Source organism: Brassica oleracea, chromosome C9 (genome assembly GCF_000695525.1).
Source record: "Brassica oleracea var. oleracea cultivar TO1000 chromosome C9, BOL, whole genome shotgun sequence".
Lineage (NCBI taxonomy): Eukaryota > Viridiplantae > Streptophyta > Magnoliopsida > Brassicales > Brassicaceae > Brassica > Brassica oleracea.
The window spans coordinates 14209366-14228960 of NC_027756.1; the positions used below are offsets into that span (position 1 = coordinate 14209366).

The 19595-nt window shown below is 32.7% G+C and overlaps 2 protein-coding genes across 2 annotated transcripts; both read right to left on the reverse strand.

Moving 5' to 3' along the window:
• Positions 1-5270: 5270 nt before the first annotated feature.
• Positions 5271-6149, reverse strand: LOC106313708. The gene is made up of 2 exons (XM_013751603.1): positions 5787-6149; positions 5271-5722 (listed from the first exon to the last, which is right to left on the reverse strand). The coding sequence occupies exons 1-2, from the start codon at positions 5987-5989 to the stop codon at positions 5482-5484; spliced, it is 444 nt and encodes a 147-aa protein (XP_013607057.1). The 5' UTR covers positions 5990-6149; the 3' UTR covers positions 5271-5481.
• Positions 6150-12042: 5893 nt separating this feature from the next.
• LOC106317181 (putative disease resistance protein At4g11170) lies at positions 12043-17035 on the reverse strand. The gene is made up of 4 exons (XM_013755031.1): positions 16764-17035; positions 14617-15724; positions 13917-14222; positions 12043-13254 (listed from the first exon to the last, which is right to left on the reverse strand). Exons 1-4 carry the CDS (start codon positions 16928-16930, stop codon positions 12082-12084), a joined length of 2754 nt encoding a protein of 917 aa, XP_013610485.1. The 5' UTR covers positions 16931-17035; the 3' UTR covers positions 12043-12081.
• Positions 17036-19595: the final 2560 nt, after the last annotated feature.

Sequence of the window (19595 nt, forward strand, 5' to 3'; positions counted from 1 at the left end):
TTCTGCACCACCGCCCTTTGTTGATCCAGAAGTACTTACGGCTCAGTTGAAGGACAAAGATGATTGCATATCTTTGTTGGAGACCCAGATGGCGGTTCAACAGACGGGCTATGAGGCACAGAAGAGGCTGAACCATCAAATGATGGAGATGATGAAGAAGATGTACCCGAACGAGGTGTTCCCGAGACCCGTAGTTTTTTTTTTTTCAAAAACTCGGAATGTTTTATTTTTATTTGTACAACTTTGAATATTATCTAATATGTTTTCAATTTTAATTTTATATTTTTCGAATTTAAATTTCAAAAATTTTACTTTTTAAAAAAAAAATATTTTTTTTGGAAATTCCGAGGAAATGAACCCTCAGAAATTTCCGACGAACAATTCCTTGGAATAATATATCGAGGTACTCCTTCCTCGGAATTTTCCGAGGGCTCCGTTCCTCGGAAATTCCCGATGAAAATTCCGAGGAACCTTTCGTCGGAACTTCCGAGGATTGAACCATCGGAAAGTCCATCGAAATATCTCGAGGAAGTTCTCCCTCGGTATATTCCGAGGACCTTTCCGACGAACTGGTGGTCCTCGGAGTTTCCTCGGAATTCCGTCGGAAATTTCCGAGGGATTTCCGAGGAAAAATAAATTTCCGATGAGTTATTTCCGAGGACTTGTTTCGTCGGTATGTCGTCGGAATAACGTTATTCCGACGACATACGGACGATTTTTTCCCTTGGTATGCCGCTGTTTTCTTGTAGTGGCGGGCCGGAGCCGTTACAGGTTCAAATAACGATTGCTGTCACTGTTGCGTAGCCAAATACGGGAGGGAGGCAGTCTGTAAAGAAGTTATTGAGGGACCAGACAAACACTGTCATTGCTACAAAGAACGTGTTTGAAATAGCCTCATACAATTACCAAGTGTAATTGTGTAACTTTTGTATTCATTTGGTGTGAGGAGATTACATATGTGTATGTGTATGTTCAACTTTCTTTTTTTTGAACATATGTATGTTCAACTTTCTTTTGCTTCCATATAAAACATCAAGGGCGAAGCATATCAATGCTTGCCCCGAAGTGTAAGCTCATGTGGTTTGAATTTTCTTGCTTCATTCTGAATATTTGACTTTTTGTTTGTTTGTGTACCTCATTTTATCCCCGCCTACATTCAAAATTTTGTCCCGAGAAAATCATATATCAATATTGTCTACATCTTGACGTATATACTTGGAATAGTAAGAACAATATTTAAGACGAAGTATCGTGTCATTTCAATTTATTAACTCATGTACAAATGTATTGACAGTTTGTAATCAATCACTGAAACTGACAAAGATCAATTCAATATATGTTTCAAATGGTGTCAAAAAGACTGCCCATTTAAATATAACTAGGTAATAACATGCGCCATGCGCAGAATCTGATTATTATTTTTGTTATTTTTAATAAAGAGATATTAAATTTGTTTAATCTGGATATCGGTCTGATTTTAGGTTGTTTTTTTCTTTTTAATCTCCAAAAATATAGGTATAATTCTAAATCAATATTTATTTTGGTTTATTCGGTTCAAATTGTTGATGTTTTTAATTTTTCGGTGATAATAAAAAAATATTATTATTTGTTTGATTTCAAATTATATGAATTTTAGATAGTCTTAATGTCGAACCAATGGTTTCATATTATACTTTATAAACATATAATAGTTAAATAAAAGGAAAGTAAAATTATTAAGACAAATCATTTCACTACAATTTGGTTGATAGTGAAAGAAACATTAATAAATAATATTTCAACTTCTAAGAGAATTAGATACTTCATATGTGGTGAATCTTTAGTTATATAGGTGCTCACATCAATATCCACATGTACGTGTATGTAAATTATATAAAAGTGGTTGGTAAATATATAAAGATATTGTTAATCGATAGTAAATAACATTTTTATTCAAAATAATACGTGAAATATAAATTTCTTAAAATACAATTAATTAAAAATAAAATAATCTTAGACATTAGTGAACTTTCTTTCATATAAAGAAAATCAAATTGTATCTGTAAATAGGGGTAAGCACAGTTCGAATATCCGGGTATTTAGAGGTATTAGTGTCGATTCGATCTTTAACCACCCGAATATTTGATGTCTTGGATATCCGATTTTTTATAGAATTTTTCGCGGATATCCGATTTGATCCGTAAACAAAATTAAAAAAATGAAAAATAAATGAAAAATCTAAAAATAATATAAAATAATAATATTTCATTATAAAAGTAAATTATTATTTATATTTTTAAATTTTAGTACCTAATATAATAAATTTAATACATAAAAATATTGAAAATTTTATATAAACTATAATATATATATCTTATATATATAATTCTTTAAATATATGTATATATATGCATATAAAGGATTGAGTCGGATATCCGTTTCTAAAAATATTAGTATTTATGATTTGCTTCGTTTTTACAAATATTGCATTTTAGTATTTGATTTTATTCGTAGTATTATGGATATCCAGATTTTTCGGTTCGAATCAAAACATATAACGAATCAAATAAAATATTTACGAATATTTTGCCCGTCCTATCCGTAAATAATAAAAATAATATATGTATAATTTGACTTTCGATTCGTTATCTGTTTTGATTCGAATAAAAAAATCTGGATAGTGTGAGTTTTATTAGAACCTTACATGTAAGTTTTATATTTAAAAACAAAACGTAAAGTACATAGTGTGAACATATTTATGTAGAGTTTGGCTGAGAAGATCTCTACATGTGACACGTCAGCGTGCTCATTCTCAAATCGTTGTATGGCTACCATATATCTATTATAGTGTGAATACATTTATTATAATTTTTCTCCTTTAATATATAGGGGATATTATTTTATTTTAAAAGATAATTTTAGTTTAAATTTTGATATTATTATTTTATATTTTAAATTCATCAGTTTGGAAAATAAAATCATAATGTAACTGTATATAGTCTTGTTTCTTTTTGTGTTAAACTATTTTAATTTTATTCTATGTAATCTTCAATAGAAATAAAATTAAATTTTATTAAAATAATTAATTAGTTAATTGTAAGTGTATCTTAAGAAATAAAAAATTAAATATTTATATATATATATATATATATATATCTTATCTCATAGTTTTAAATATTTATATTTAAATAGATACATTCTAATAAAATTTGGACTTTTTTTATTTTAGTAAAAATACGCTTAACTCATAAAATTTAAAATTCAGTGTGGTAATTAACTTAATGAGACGATAAATTTAAATAAAATTTCAATTATTTAGATATCAATAAAAATTATTTGAATATTATTACTTTAATTTTGTATTTCGTAAGATACATTTACAATATATTACCAGAATATGATATATATATATATATATATATTTTTTTTTTTTTTGATAAACCCTATCGGCTGATCCGGTCGGCCCCGGGAGAAACACACTTAGTGCTACAGAGTGGACTACCCCGAAAGCGTACCACACTGCCTGACCCGAGTTTGAATAAATATATATTATATATATATTTTACTTTAACGGGATATGCAAGTAATTAGTCATTAACATATTTTGAAAATCTTTCCAACAAAATAAATTTTTATAAATAAAATTAAATTTAGTGTGATATATAAGTTATTATTCATTACCATATTTCAAAAATCATACCAATAATATGAGTATTTATTAAGAAAACTATACATGTCACCAACTAAGTGATGTCATGTCACACTTATCATAAGACTTGTCATCTTTTTTAATTATTTACTGATCAATAAAAAATTATTTGATTATTATTATTTTAGTTTTTTTTTATTTTTTACAATTAATTTTGATGTTTATATATACCAAAATATGATATATAATTTACTTTAACGGTGATATGTAAGTTATTAGTTATTAACATATTTTAAAATGTTGCCAAAAAAAAATATAAATAAAATTTACTTTAGTGTGATATAGAAGTTTATTATTCATTATCATATTTCAATAATCATGCCAAAAATATGAATCTTTATTAAAAAAAATTACATGTCACAATTAAGTGATGGCATGTCATATTTTTTATAAGACATGTCTTTTTTTTTTTGTTAAGAACGAATATGATGATGACTCTCCTTTTTATTGCCTTAGTAAACCATTTGTAACATTAATTTATTGTTACAACCAAATCAGTTTAAAATTAATGAAATCAAACCAAAACATGATTCTAACAAAAGCAAAATGTGGCATGTGCTGTGTACGTGGGAAATTGTATTATTGTAAGCTGAAATAAAAAAAATTCAAAGGAACCATATCTAGTTAGAATTTCCGATGGATTCCCGACTAAATAAGGACGAAATAGTGTTTACCAAAAGTTTTCAATGGATTTTAAAAAGATCCAGTTTTTATAATATGTTGGGAATCCGTGGGAAATATACGATGGATTTAAACTAATATTTATTTTTGTTATATCTGTTGGAAATCCTCAAAAATTCCTAACAAATCCCCGACAAATTTAAAGAAATACTTTTAGATGAGTTCCCAAAAGATTTAATAAATATTTTTTAATTTTTGGTAGTTCGTCCAAAATTCATCGGAAATTCGTGGTCTTCACTATATAAAGTGGCAGGTGGAGCATGGGTGTGAGGGACCATGATGGTAAAGTCTTTTCTCAAAGATAACATCGAAACATGAAGCCAAGGTCCAAGCGTTTATGGGCAGTGAAGAGTGTAATCTATCATAAGCTTAATTGGATAATCTTTGTTTTAAATGATGAGTGTACTGTTAGATTGGTCACTCGCCTAAACCAGGTGGCCCTTGTTCAGATTTGTAGCTTCAGAGGTCCGGGAAGCATTACAAGGGATGGAATGGAGTAGAGAGTAGAGAAAGAGGACAACGTAATCAATAGAGTGGCCGATCTCATTGCTCAAAGTGTCACCAAACAACATCAATATCAGAGTCTTATGTGGCTGGTGGAGGTCCAGGTTGGTTAAATGGCTTTTTTGAAGATGGGGAAGTGTCTCCCTCTTTATGGTTGCAGGTGATGGCTGCAGTTTTGCTAAGTAGTGCAGGATTGGTTTTTGGTTTCATTGGTCGCCGTGTTATTTGTTTTGATGGTAATGCGTTGGTTGTTAAATCCTGGGTTGGGGTAGTTTTCTCACTGGTCTTCCTAGAACTGATTGTTGTCAATATGTAAGATGACTTATATATATACCTTTGGTGATATGAAATGGAAACAACAGATTGACAAAAAAAAAATGTACTATGAAAATCAATCTCTCAGTAACATCCTCTAATTTTTCATATTGAAAATAGAGCTCTTCGGATAAGTTTATAAAAGGAAATAATTATATAATAAAGTATAGTCCAATTTGGCACCATCGACATAACGCATCACCTAACAGTCCTAATACATGGACCATGCATTGATTATCATCGTTAATAATTATCATGTATCACAATCACTACCCACCGAACATATTCTCCGATCAAGAAGGATGAACTTTGTTCCCAGATGCAGTCTTCCAAGCAGATCTCATCGAGGCAGCAGCTGATCCCATCGCCGCCGCAATATGCCTTTTCGCGGCGATGGTAGCAGCTTTCTCCAATAAATTCCCCGTTCTCCGAGCAGTCTCCGCCTTCTCCTCAAGCTCCTTAAGCTCCGCCGCCTCCATCCTCTCCATCTCCTCCAGCGTCCGCCTGTACTCCTCCATCCCCCACTCCATATCCCTATTATCACACTCGCAAAATTTCAGATCTGAGATATTTGAAAAAGCTAAAAGATGAAACTTACCGATCGAGTTCAGCTTCGGCTTCACGGATCGATTCTTCAGCGGCTTCTAGCTGTTGTTGTTGCTCGGCTTCGAGAGCTGCCCAAGCCTTGTAGGAATCGACTTCGAAGAGGCGCATGAGGTCTTCGATCGTGGCAGGGTCGAATGTTTTGTCGACAAGGGCTTGGTCGGAGAGGAGAGTGAAGTGGTGAATCAGGGCTTCCATGTTTGGAGGGAATCGAAGGAGAAGATGATAGGAGAGAATCGTATGCTTCTTTCTTTCTAGTGGGGAATCTCAGCAAGTGGATGATAATAGTAATGGAAGGCAGAGAGAGAAAGAAATAGAGAGGATATTTTAATTACCGTTGAGATATTTGACATTTTGTCAAAAGATGAAATGATGGAACAACTTTTGTTTTTCTGTGTTAGTGGCCCATATTTGATTATACTGTCTATAATACACTAATATTATGTGAAAATAAATCTTTTGTCGTTGGGGAAACACCATATTATCTTAAAGGTTTAAACTTTAAAGGATTCTAACCTCTGGAAGTTCGAATCTCGGACTATGCAATTTCTTGCAGATTGCACAATACATGAGATTCAAGTTTCAATTTCCGGAGAAACCGATTTATTAAATAATTATGCATACGACAGAAAAAAAGCTTACAAGAGATCTTCAACATGATGCAAGTAATCCGGCCAAACGTAGATCTTCATAAGACGGCTCGGGTGATGCAGTTAGGCGTAGATCTTCATAAAACAGGTAGTATCGTCGGTTATCGAATCGTCTATATAATCTTTCTCATAATTGTAATATCATAATACATCAACGTTTAAAAAAAAAAAATCTTTTGTCGTGATTTGTAATTTCCAGAGTAAATGAGAAAATATTAAAATCTGAAATGAGAAGAAAAAATAGTGCAAAAAATAGAAAATAAAGAAATGGAGTTACTTTCATTTAATCTAAAGTGATAAAAAGTGTATGTTTTCTTTGTTTAAACAGTAACTGAATAAATAAAAATAGTGCTAGTCAGTGTTTTTAAAACCGGACCGACCCGATGGTTGGACCGGGTTCGACCATGAACCGGTTATATAGCCGGGTTGGTCTAGTAATTGGTTCGACCAAGAACCGGCCACATAGCCGGATTATATTTCAAATTTATTAAACCAATAAAAACCACTAAAACTATCAAAAATCTATAAAGCATCCATATAAATAAGAAACTAATTTATATTATAATATTTTATGGTCAAAATTAATTAATATTTTAACTATGCATCATGTTTACTAATATTACTTTTATATTTAAATACTAAAAAAAAATTAAACATATTATTGAACCAGATTTGACCCGGTCGAACCATATTGAACCGTGACCCAAAATATTTCCGGTTCAGCTTCCGGTCCGGTTTTAAAAACACTGGTGCTAATTAAAAAAAACTATTTAGTGTAACTGTTTACGTGAGAATAATAAAATTTTCACACTTTAAAATGCTAACCAATCATAACTTTGTATAGTGGAATAACATCATCCATATAACATACTAGGGGTTAGCCCGTCCTACGGGCGGGTGAATTTATATTAAAACTATGTTATATAAAAATATATTTAATTTTATAAAACATTTGAAATTTTATTAATATTAAAAAAAATAGAATCTTTTTATTATAAACCATATTGTAATTTTATTAAATTTTGTTTGTTTGGGTTGAAAAGAGCACTAACATTTTTATTTGTTAGATAACAGATTAATATTGTCTTTCATGTGTTTGATCTCATCACCATATGTTTCTGTTTTTGTGCAAAAGACACAGGTGTGGATGGTTAGAAAAACATCATTTGATGTTACATAATATATACTAATTATTATTTATGACATTATTTGTATTATTTATATATTACTTCAAAATATAACTTTTTTTATAATATTATCACATTACAGTTTACTTTCAATTGATTTAGTTTGGAGGTGGATATGTTAACTTATTTTGGTCAGAAAATTAGTTATTGTAATAATATTAAAATCTGATACTCTTATTTTCAGCACATTGCATATCATCAACGCATTCGTCAAACGATCTTCCTCTAGGAGACAGAGAACCTGACACAATCAATTAGGAAACACCAACAAAGAGAGAAGACAAAGTTTAAATTATGTTTTGCGGATTTAAAACTATCAGAACTATCTCAAGTTAATCATACAACTAGAATGACAAATTTTGAAATCAACAAACCAAAAGCAAGCACAAGTTTCCTCCAGAAAAGAGTAGTAACTGTTTAGCTTCCTAGATTCATATAATTTTCACTTACACATAAATACGCAAATTTGGCATAAGCATATGGATACTCAAAAAAATAGCATAGTTCACAAACTGTGCACACATATATACAAACAGAAAGCAAAGAAAGAGAAGTAGACAAACCATCATCATCGATCATAGGATGGTAGGGTGTCTTAGATTCTGTGATCTTCTGCCTAACAAGCTTGTTAGATTCAATTTCCACAAAATATTTTATTTTTTTTCTAATGATTTAATATTGATTTTAATTTTATTTTGACAAAAATTTTAGAAAGTTTTACAATTTTAAAAAAAAAAATCTGTTAGATGAAGTTTTATATTTTGTTTCCAATTATTAGTCTAAAGATATATTTTTAATGGCTGCGTATTGATTAATTATTTTCCTTTTCTATATTATTAATTAGATAACTAATAATTAATGATTCATCTTCATGTTTAAATAATTCAACCAATATTTTGAAGGATATATGGACAAATATAAAAGTGTTAATAGTTTACACACTTTTGGGATTTTGATAAAACTAAAAAGTCTTTTTGGTAAAATTACAAAAGCCTTGACAGTTTGAATTCTTCATTTCCTTATTTATGTTGTCATTTTCTATATTCAAATGATATAGAAGTCTATTATTGTAATACCAGTTTTTGTTAATACTTGTATTATTTTTATATGTTTATGTATCTCTTTCTATTTTTTCAATTTGATATATAAAATCATTAAAAGGATTATGTTATTTATTTTATTTTGCTGACAGTAGTAAAAAGTCAAAAAAGCTCTACTAAAACTAAAACGATGATGATAGTATTTTCATGTTCTTCTCAGAGAGGCTTGAGTTTGAATAAATCTACAAATACATCATTAGAAAAGGCGAATGCGAAAAAAGAAAAATCACTAGAACAGGCTTGACTTTCATGTACAAATTATTATTTTTTCCAAATTTTAGCTAGTGGCAAAAGTCTATACACTTCTTTGACCAATATCCATGATTTCAGTGTTAATGTATCACTTTGTTTTGATTTCAGTGTTAATGCCATTTGGAATGTAAAACAATATAAACTTAAACTTGTTCAATGTAACAGAGAGCCGTTTGGATTATTAAACGGTAAATTAAGTGTTTTATATTTCCTTTTCTCAATTCAGCTGCACTATCGGAAGTTGCTATAATGTTTCCTGTCTCATGCGTATGAGGTTTTGATAATGAACCATGGACTGGAACATACTCGTGAGGTGATACATTTGCAGAACTTTGTGGGGGAGTTAGTACAACACTAATACTCACCTGCGATCTCCTGCAGCCACAATAGACATTACTTCTGCTTATCATAAATTTTTGGGAGGTTTTCCTTGGCTTGTACTGCCCTCGGGGTTGTTTTTTAATGAAAAGTAAGTTTTATACCTCGTCACCAAAATTCACATGAGATGTAGCTCTTTCTGTATTTCTTTTTATGAAAGTAAGGCTTTAATAAACATGAGAGGCTTGTACTGTGCAACCCGAGTTAACATTCTCCCTTGCGGCCTCCTCAGTTCTTGCCTTACCTTACTGAATTCTGGCTTGAAAACAAATCCCATATACCATCACATGCCAAAATCAAGAACTCAACATCCTTTGTTAGAGTAATATGTTGATCTTTGGTCTGAGATCAGAGGTGAAGAGGAGGGCAGTGAAAGGAGTCAGCAGTCTTCAGTTCACAGTCCCCAATGGTACGTGTGAAAGCAAGGACACCGTTGACGTAGTCATCCTTCTTGGAAGGTTCGATTTGGGAGCCACTATGCCAAGTGTTTTGCTTTGGTTTCTTCTCCATAAATTTATCAAGGAAATCAGTTAAAGATAAATCATTGAATGAGGAACCACCAACTCCCACGGGTATAGTTACAGTTTAGTTTGAGATGAAGGATTAAGTTACAATCAAGACTATAATATGAAGAAGGTTGCTATCCTAGTTAGAAGTGCACATGTAATTATTGTTGTAAGCGTAGCTTCACTAATCACCTTCATGATTAGCTTCAACATCATTCCTTTCATTCTCTGCTTCTTTAATGGTATCAATATCATCTTCCTCTTTCACATCCTGAAGATGTTCTCTTCTTCTCCTTCGTCGACTGATTCACTCTGGACCACCATGTTCCTGCATGGTGAATAGAAATACCGATTGACTGACCATACGAAAGCCATAAATAACTATGTTAAAGAACGATAAAAGCATACCATAGAGGTTGATTTTCTCTTAAGCAACTCCATCTTTATTCACATCCACGTAAGCAGTCACATCGCATGGAAGCCACATCACAGAAACATCTTCATATCTATCATATCTATCATCTCTTAATCTCCAAACGGAACTGAACTTTTCAGTAAGTTTCTTCTCTTTAAAGCTTCTGTGCACAGATACACATATGGAGGTGGATTTGCTACTTTAACCTGACAGCTCCATTTGATATTCGTCTCCATAGATTGAAGTTGCACTCACTTCAAATACTTTCCATGATCCTGTTAGCTCTGCTGGTTGCGTGTGTTTCCTTTGTGAGGAAAGGTTTTAACTCCAGTGGTGCGTTGTTGTTACTGAGAACAATGACATAACAGAAAATATGAAAAAATCACAGATAGTTGTTACCTTTGGTCTTCATAATTTTTTAAGGACTAACCCACTGTTCTTCATAAACACCAACTCTCATTATATGTATATCTGCACCACCATTGGCGAATAGTATAGTGTGGACTGCTCTCAGAATCTTATAAGCCCCGATTCACTCATCTCCCCCAACATTGATTCCAACTGGACCTCTAGAATAGGATCCATCCTGCATATCAAGCAAATATAAACAACTAAGGACTGAAACCGATTCTCAGTCACCAGTAAGACAATAAGTTCAAAAATATACCATGTGGTTCTTTAAAACCTGGATAAAAAGATTATGGTAGTGTCAACCAAACTAATATAGAACATCAATAAACAAAGTACGTGTCCAGGAACTTACATACGGGTGTTACAAACTCTGTCCTTTTATAGATTACGTTCCTCAAACATTAATGTTCTGAATTGCTTTCTATGTCCACGTGGATGGTAGAGATTTTTTGGTGAGGCTGTTTACACCAGATCATGACGTTAACATGTAAACGGACGGGTAGCTTCAGAGAGAGAGATCGATTCACCATAGCGTAAACCATAACCCGTCTCCTACACCGGCGTTCTGCACTTCCTTTCTTGCCTCTCGGCTTTGATCCGCCAAAGCATATCGCAGCAACGGCAGTGGCTGGAGCTCGTTGATTGGAGCGCAATTTCAGGGCCGAAATCTCTTACTGATGCGTATTATCGGATCCGGAGGGATCTCCCTTATTTCAAAGTGAACTACGTGACGATCGTCTCCCTTGTGCTCGCGCTCTGGCTCCTCTCCCATCATTTATCTCTCCTCGTTCTCATGTGACTATTCGGCACGTGGATCTTCCTCTTCCTATTCTGCACGTCCAATCAGTCGCTTGTTGTTCTCGAACTCGAGAAGTCGCCATGTCGATGGGTTTGTATGAGTTTGAAGACGATTTCAGATTTAGGAAAAGATTTGTAGACGTTATGTAGATCGGAACAAAAGGAAAGTGGAAGAGGAAAACCTAACTCCATGTGGGTTTCTAACAGATGTGATAAAAATTGGGTTCCAGGTTTGGGCTTTATTTACAAAGTAATAAAAGCCCAGTTCAATAAATAGATCAAGAGATCCGGCATAAGAGAAAATCGAAAGTGCTTTACCGTGAACGCAGGAGAAGAGAGGAAACTCAACTTTATTTAATAAGATAAGATAAGAATTTTTAAATTTTCGGTTTTATAATAATTAGATTAAAGGACACAGATGACCTTAAAAGAAAAAATTATGGTTTCCTCCGGTCCTACTACCTACTACGTAGAGCACAACAAAGAGTATATTAAAACCCAGATTAAAACTTGTAAGACTGTCTATAATATATTTGTAAACTTGTGCCTGTCTTAAAAGCATATGAAATGAACAATCTATAAGCTTCACACAATCACACTTGTGCCTTGGATCTTTTAGCAGGCCTTGGACATGTGGAACTAGACTCGGCTCTTTTTGCAGCGATCAAAGATTTACGAGCTTCCAAGAATAGTAGACCACACTCCAGAACTTTGCAGCCATAATTACAATTGAAGTCAAACTTGAACAATTTGGTCGTACTAGGACGAGTTCCCAAATACGGCGGACCATCGTAGTCAGGTGGCAAAACACACTCAAACATGCATATATGATCCACTTTAAGCTGGGGCTGATTCAATATATATGTGTAATACTTCTTTATCGGATTGCCACGAAAGCTTGTGTAGAAAGATGTCTGACAACTTTCGAATCTTGTACCCGCTGCTAGCACTAGACATACCTTAAAGCTATAGAAGCTGACAGATCCATCGAACGTGAAATGATAAAAACCACTGTTACCATTATATCGGTGAGTGAAGTATGCGGGCACTTGTCCGCCAGGTAAGATAACAACATCAAAAACAGATTGGTGGATCATTTCTTGTGCGTTATGATCTAACTTCAAGCAATTAGTGAACTTGAGGCGGATGCTTGGGTTACGAAAAGGGCCATGTAACCTTCGAAGGGACTCACAGTTTAAAGCTGTTAAATAGCGTACTGAGTACGGAAGCTTCGGTAGATACACGAGACTGACGCAAAAAGAGATGTCGATCATGCGCAGGCGACGTAGCCTTATGAGGTAGTTTGTGATAGCCACCAGTTTAGTATTACCCCTCAAACATAGAGTGTCCAAAATATAAGGAAGATTAATTAATATCCTCACCTCAGCACTTTCCATGCAAATTTCTTTAATTCTACGCCAGGACTTGACTGATGGAGGAACCTCAGTGATCGCGGTGCCTCTTATTTTCAGATAATTTATATTTGTTGAAATCTCTGGAAATGTTTTCAGTCGAGGGCAATTTCTAAAGTGGAGGCGAGATAGAGTAGCTAAGTTTATGTTGGTTGGTATGATCTCTAGACTTGTGCAACAAGACATCTCTAACAAGCTGAGCTTATGAAGGTTCTGTATAGAAGAAGGAAGCTCCACCAAAGACTCACACCAACTCAAATCCAATCTCTCCAGCTTTGTTGCTTCCAAAAGATTTGGAAAGCTTTCAAGATTCGGAGAGTTGCTCAAATTCATAATCTTGAGGTTTCTAAGCGGCTGCACACAAACATAACGATTAAGTCAGATCAAAATGTTGGTGAATGACTATCAAATCACCTGAATCTATACAGATATGTTAAAACAATAATTATTAATAGGGAAAGCCCAAAACTTCATTCGTTTATAACAAAACATGGTATACACACCGATATGGAAAGGGAAACTCCAAATGAGCTTTCACATACATAGATCTTAGAACTATAAATATGATTAGTAATATATACCCTTAATCTTCGAAAACTTTGAGATAGATTGATATGCTTCTCTTTTGACTATGTATATACGCACTTAAAACATAACACACCGAAAATATAGCCGTAGGAACAATCTGAAGTAATTTGTTACTATTTTCTATGATTATGAGTATTTTAGCTTTCAATTTTTTTTTTTTTGAATTTAATCAAAGTGTTCTGGCCCGAACTCCATACACCTCTCCCTAGAAAAATATTTTTCACCCTCCCAAGCCAGGAATTGAACTACGCTAGGGCTAAAAAACCTCACAACGTTAGTCTATATGTTTCTAGAACTCACCACTTGTTGATGACCTATTTGGATAGATTTCAAGTTTTGGTTTATGTGTGTGCAAAAATATACTGGAAATGAAAAACATGAAGAAAAAAAACTATGAAATTAAAATTAGTAACAGTTGTTTATATAACCTGAGCATTGTCTCCCCATAACGTCTTAAGCTTGCTATGAGACATGTTGAGTTCCACGAGACATTCCGTTCGGAAATGAGAAGGCAAGAACATGTGCGGATACGCCTCCCATTGCAATAGCCTTAGTTGTGGCAGATAACTTAGACCTTCTTCTTGTAACTTCATTTTATTTGTATTTGGATCATTACTCCTGTAGATTCTTATATATAAAAGATTCCTCATATTTTCAAATGCATTCTCACTTATATAAAATTCTTCGTTGAGGTCACACATATCTACGGACAAACCTAATACACAATCCGTGCCCTGCAAATTAAAGAAAAATATAGTTTTTTAATACTATATATACTTCTTCCGTTTTTTAATATAAGTCGTTTTAGAATTATGCACATAGATTAAGAAATTATTAATTTTTATATTTTCTAAACAAAAACATCATTAATTATTTACCTAACCACAAATTAACCAATAATAAAATAGAAGGTATATTATCATTGGTCATATAACATTAAGTGTTAATAAATTTTATATAGAAAACCGAAAACGTCGTATAATTTGGAACATAAAAATTTCTCTAAAACGACTTATATTAAAAAAAACGGAGGGAGTATATAATAACTTGGGCTCAGACTACAAAAAATTTCAAGCATTCATCATAAATATTAATTTTCGTGATGTAAGAAAGATGGATTAAACTTACAGTATTATTCGAAAGAACGCCACAAATTTCTCTAGCACTCATCAAGAATTGACGTTTTCCTGGCTCGTTCACAGATTGCTCCCGAACAACTTCTGTGCCCAACTGACGTAGCAAGGAGTGCATCACCACTCTACCATCCACATATATTTGTATGAGAGACCGATCCGCCAAGACTTTAAGTCCAAAGCTAACATCCAAGTCACTATTAGCTACCACCATCTGCTTCACATAGGTTTCATGATGACCGTTAAAAAGACATGCAATGTGAAGAAATAGAGCTTTGTCATCTTTGTGTAAGCCCTCGTACCCGACTTTTAATAGTTTCTCGATCTCTCCATTGAGTCTAGTTTTTAGAGTAGGCAGAGAAACTTCCCACTCATCCTTACTTTTTCCTCTCATAAATGAACCAAGAACGCGTAGAACTAGCGGAAGATGACCAGCAAGAGTTGCAAATTCAATTGAAATATCCTTAAAATCATCCGAGGGAGAGCATTCTCTGAAGGCGTGTTGGCAGAATATAGCAAGAGCTTCTTCTCTTGATGGAAAAGGCACCTTGTAAACATGGCTGATATTGTGTGAAATCAAAAGTTGTTTGTTTCGCGTAGTCACTATGATTCTGCTCTTCTTACCAAACCATTGAGTTTCCTTTGCTAAAGCTTGGAGTTGCTCAATGTTGTCCACATCATCAAGAATGGCTAGAACTTTGTGGTTCTTTAGCCTTTCTTTTATTGCGCCTAAATGGCTTATTCTCAAGCCGTGTTGATCAAGAAGTTTTGACAGAAACCTTTGTTGTAAGCCCAGCTTTAGACCATAGCTATCAAGGTTAGTTCCACCATAACTTTCACTCACGTTCTCCATAAAGATAGAAAGTTTGAAGTTTTCATGAAATTGGCTATATAAAGCTCTAGCTATAGTGGTTTTACCAATGCCTGCAGGACCCCATATCCCTACTAACCTCACTTCTTGAGAATCAAGGCATAGCAAAGTCTTCATTCTAGCAATGTGAGATTCAATTCCAACTAAATCATCGAAATCTCTTGATGGTGTCGCATTTAATTTATCTAATACATCCTTGGCAATTGTTGTGATCATGTCTGCTTCATTGTCCCTGCCAATAATTAAAAAAATCATACCATTTAATTAGGGTATCTATGAATTGGTGTAAGAAATTTGCTATAAGGTCGAGTTGCAGCGCCAAAATCATAAATATCTGGATGTATTTTTATAGAATTTGTTAAGTTTTTGTATAGTTTTGGATATTAGAAAATCCATCAAATTTAACTTAGCAACTTTAAAAAGCCAATGGATCTTCGTAATATTCTTATTGTAGTTAATGAGTTAAATTATGAGAAATCAAACATCAAAATAACGTTAAGTTTCAATAGATCTTTGAATTAATTTTGTTAATTAATAGTACTTATATAATTTGACTTGTAAAAGTTTACATGTGTGTGAATAAAACGAAATTCTTAAGTAATATGGTAAAAATTTCAGATAATTATTTTTATTTTTGAGATATATTCTATTTTCATATTTTCAAAAAGTATCTAGACTGAAAAGTTTTAATTAATGAAAACTAAAAATAATAACTAGTGATAATATTTTAATTCATTAAAGATAACTATCTATGCTATCTAAAAACTGATCGATCGTGAGCTTAATTAACATTTAAAAACTGATTTTTTAAAATAATTTTATAAATATATCAATTTCAATATTCTATCTATGCGATTATGCTAATTTTGCTGCTCTTGCTGATTTTTTTCATGTCACTTTCTGCAATTTCCCTTGCAACATTTTGTAAACTTATAAAGCCTTTACTTATTGGTTTTAGTTAGCTTGCTTACAAATTACAATGGTGGGAGTGGAGAAATCAGAAATCATAGCTTCAGTGGTTATATAAGTCTTACAATTTGATATTAAATCTAGAAATTTCCTATACATTTCTCATATATATATATATATATTCTTTCCTATCACTTTCAGAATCGTTATAGAAAAATAGTCAACAGATCCAGTAAGTGGTTTATCATATCAATAAACAATGCGACTTGTTCTTCATCTAAATTATGATTACCTCCAGTAATTAGCCACTAAGAATTTGTATAACCAATATTGAAAAAAAAAGAAGAAGAAGAAAAACTCACCAATCTTGAGGATGGCCGCCAACAATACTGGCAGCATCGGTCAACGCCTGCCTCCAACTATGTTTTTGCTCCTCCGTCTTTCCGTGACAGGTTTTCAAGAAACCCATTCCGAACTTTCCGGTTTGTTTTCTTACTTCAGATGGATCCACTTTATAAAAGATCGGCATCACTTTGAGTCCTTGTTCTTCCTTGCACTTCAAGATCTCAACCAGCTCGTCCAGCACCAATTTGAAGAAGCATAGTTCTCCGAGAACAAAACCACAGAGATCTTAGATTCTCTTATGGCTTCTACCAGCTCAGAACCGATGCTATGGTTTCTTTCGATCTCGTCATCTCTGAAAGTCAATATTCCCTTGTTTTCAAATTCTTTGTGCAAGTGACTGAGAAAGTTTTTACGGACGTCTTCTCCTCTGAAGCTAGGGAAGACGTCGTATCTCCAAGAGGTTGAGTAATATGAAGAAGGATGTGTCATGGGGATAGTTCCACAATTAGATGTAAACTCATGAAAGGATTATCTTCGTACTAGATTTATAACATGAATTATCTTACAAGTGGGGATAGTTCCACAATTTAATATGTTGGCTGACTTCGTAAGATTATTTATTTATATATTAACATTGCCATAACATTCCATCCCGTTACGGTGTCTAATAACGCCAACGCGTAATGAGAAAGATGAAACTTCGGAGGAGCAAGGTTTCTTTGAATTTCTTTATTTTTTTCATTTCATCAAGACTTTCGGCCCTTTCGAGGAGATCTATAATATTAAAAGTGAAAGATTCTTTAAAAATCTAACTAAGAAAAATTACTGAACCATTTCATTAACTAATAATATTTTTGGTCTTACGTAATATTTCCCTAATTATCTCTAACTATACGGTAGTATTAAAGCTTTAACTATACGGTAGTATTAAAGCTATTAACGATTCATATGCATTTAATAGTATAACACATTAAATAAATACATTTTTTAAGTATATTGATGATGGTAGCAATCACTTATGTTTCCATGAAATTCATATACATCTAATAGTATAATATCACATCAAATAAAGGGAAATTGCAAAAAATACTATTTTCAAAGTACCACTTTTTCATATTTACACTAACCACTTTTACCCTCATCTTTAATGAAGAGTAAAAGACATTTATAACCTTTTAATTAACTTTGACAAAAAAAACATATGGTTAACTAATCTAAATTTAAAACATCAACTCTAAGCCCTAAGCCCTAAAACTTCAAATCTAAACCCTAAAACATCAACTCTAAACCCTAAAAGTAAATCCTAAACCCTAAATCTAAATATAAAGCATCAACTTTAAACCCTAAATCATCAACTCTAAACCTTAAACCATGAAACATGAACTCTAAACCCTAAACTCCGAAACATCAACTCTAAACCCCCTAAAACTTCAAATCTAAACCCTAAAACATCAACTCTAAACCCTAAACGTAAACCCAAAACCCTAAACCTTAAAACCCTAAACCTTCAAATATAAACCCTAAAACATCAACTCTAAACTCTAAACGTAAACCCAAAACCCTAAACCTTAAAACCCTAAACCTTCAAATATAAACCCTAAAACATCAACTCTAAACTCTAAACGTAAACCCAAAACCCTAAATCTTCAGATCTAAACCCTAAAACATCAACTCTAGGGTTTTAGGGTTTAGGGTTTAGGATTAAGGGTTTAGGGTTTAGAGTTGAAGTTTAGGGTTCAGTGTTGATGGTTTAGGGTTTATAGTTGAAGTTTAGGGTTTAGGGTTTAGAGTTTACTTTTTAGGGTTTAGGGTTTAGTGTTGATAGTTTAGGGTTCAGTGTTAATGGTTTAGGGTTTAGAGTTGAAGTTTAGGGTTCAGTGTTGATGGTTTAGGGTTTATAGTTGAAGTTTAGGGTTTAGGGTTTAGAGTTGATGTTTTAGGGTTTAAAGTTGAAGGTTTAGTGTTTAGGGTTTAGAGTTGATTTTTCAGGGTTTAGGGTTTAGAGTTGATGTTTCAGGGTTTTGGGTTTATTTCAAAAAAAAATAGGGTTTAGGAATGATGGTTTAGGGTTTAGGGTTCGTATTTCGAAAAAAAATAAGGTTTAGGATTGATGGTTTAGGGTTTAGAGTTGAGTTTTAGGGTTTAAAGTTTGAATTTCGAAATAGTATAATTCAGAAAAAAATTAAAAAAATTATTTTTTATTTTCTTAGATTTTTATTTATTTAAATATTTATTTATTATATATATAAAGAATATGGGCATAAGAGTTTTTTGCCTCTTAATGAAGAATGTATTTTTGAAAATTTCCCTTTAGTGGTGGTAAAAATAAAAAGTGGTAGCATGAAAGTGGTGTACACTTAATTTTCCCTCAAATAAAACCGATCATATACATTTAATAGTATTACACTTCAAATAAATACCATTTCTATATATGATAGCAATGACTTCTATTCCCAGCCAAGCTCTATAACTTCTGGGCTCCGACTGGTGACCTTTTCAAAAATACGAGGAACGAATAGGAAAAGAACATATAGGAATAAAATTGCAGGAATGAAAAAAAATGCTTGTTCCTTAGCAAATTTAACAAGGAATGCTTTTGTTCTATATTTCTCTACAAAAAAAAGAATGGAGAGGAACAAGAAGGAAAAACTATTCTTTGTGAATGGTAATTTTTTTTTGAAATGTTAAAGAATTCAGTGTTCTCTTTCGTTCTTTGGTCACCATTCAAAGCCCTGGTATTTCTTCTTCGACCTACGTCATTAATAAACATCAATAAACAACCTAGAACATAGTCTTCAAATCGAGTTACAAAAAAAAAATAGTTTTCAAATCTTAAAATTAAAAATTCA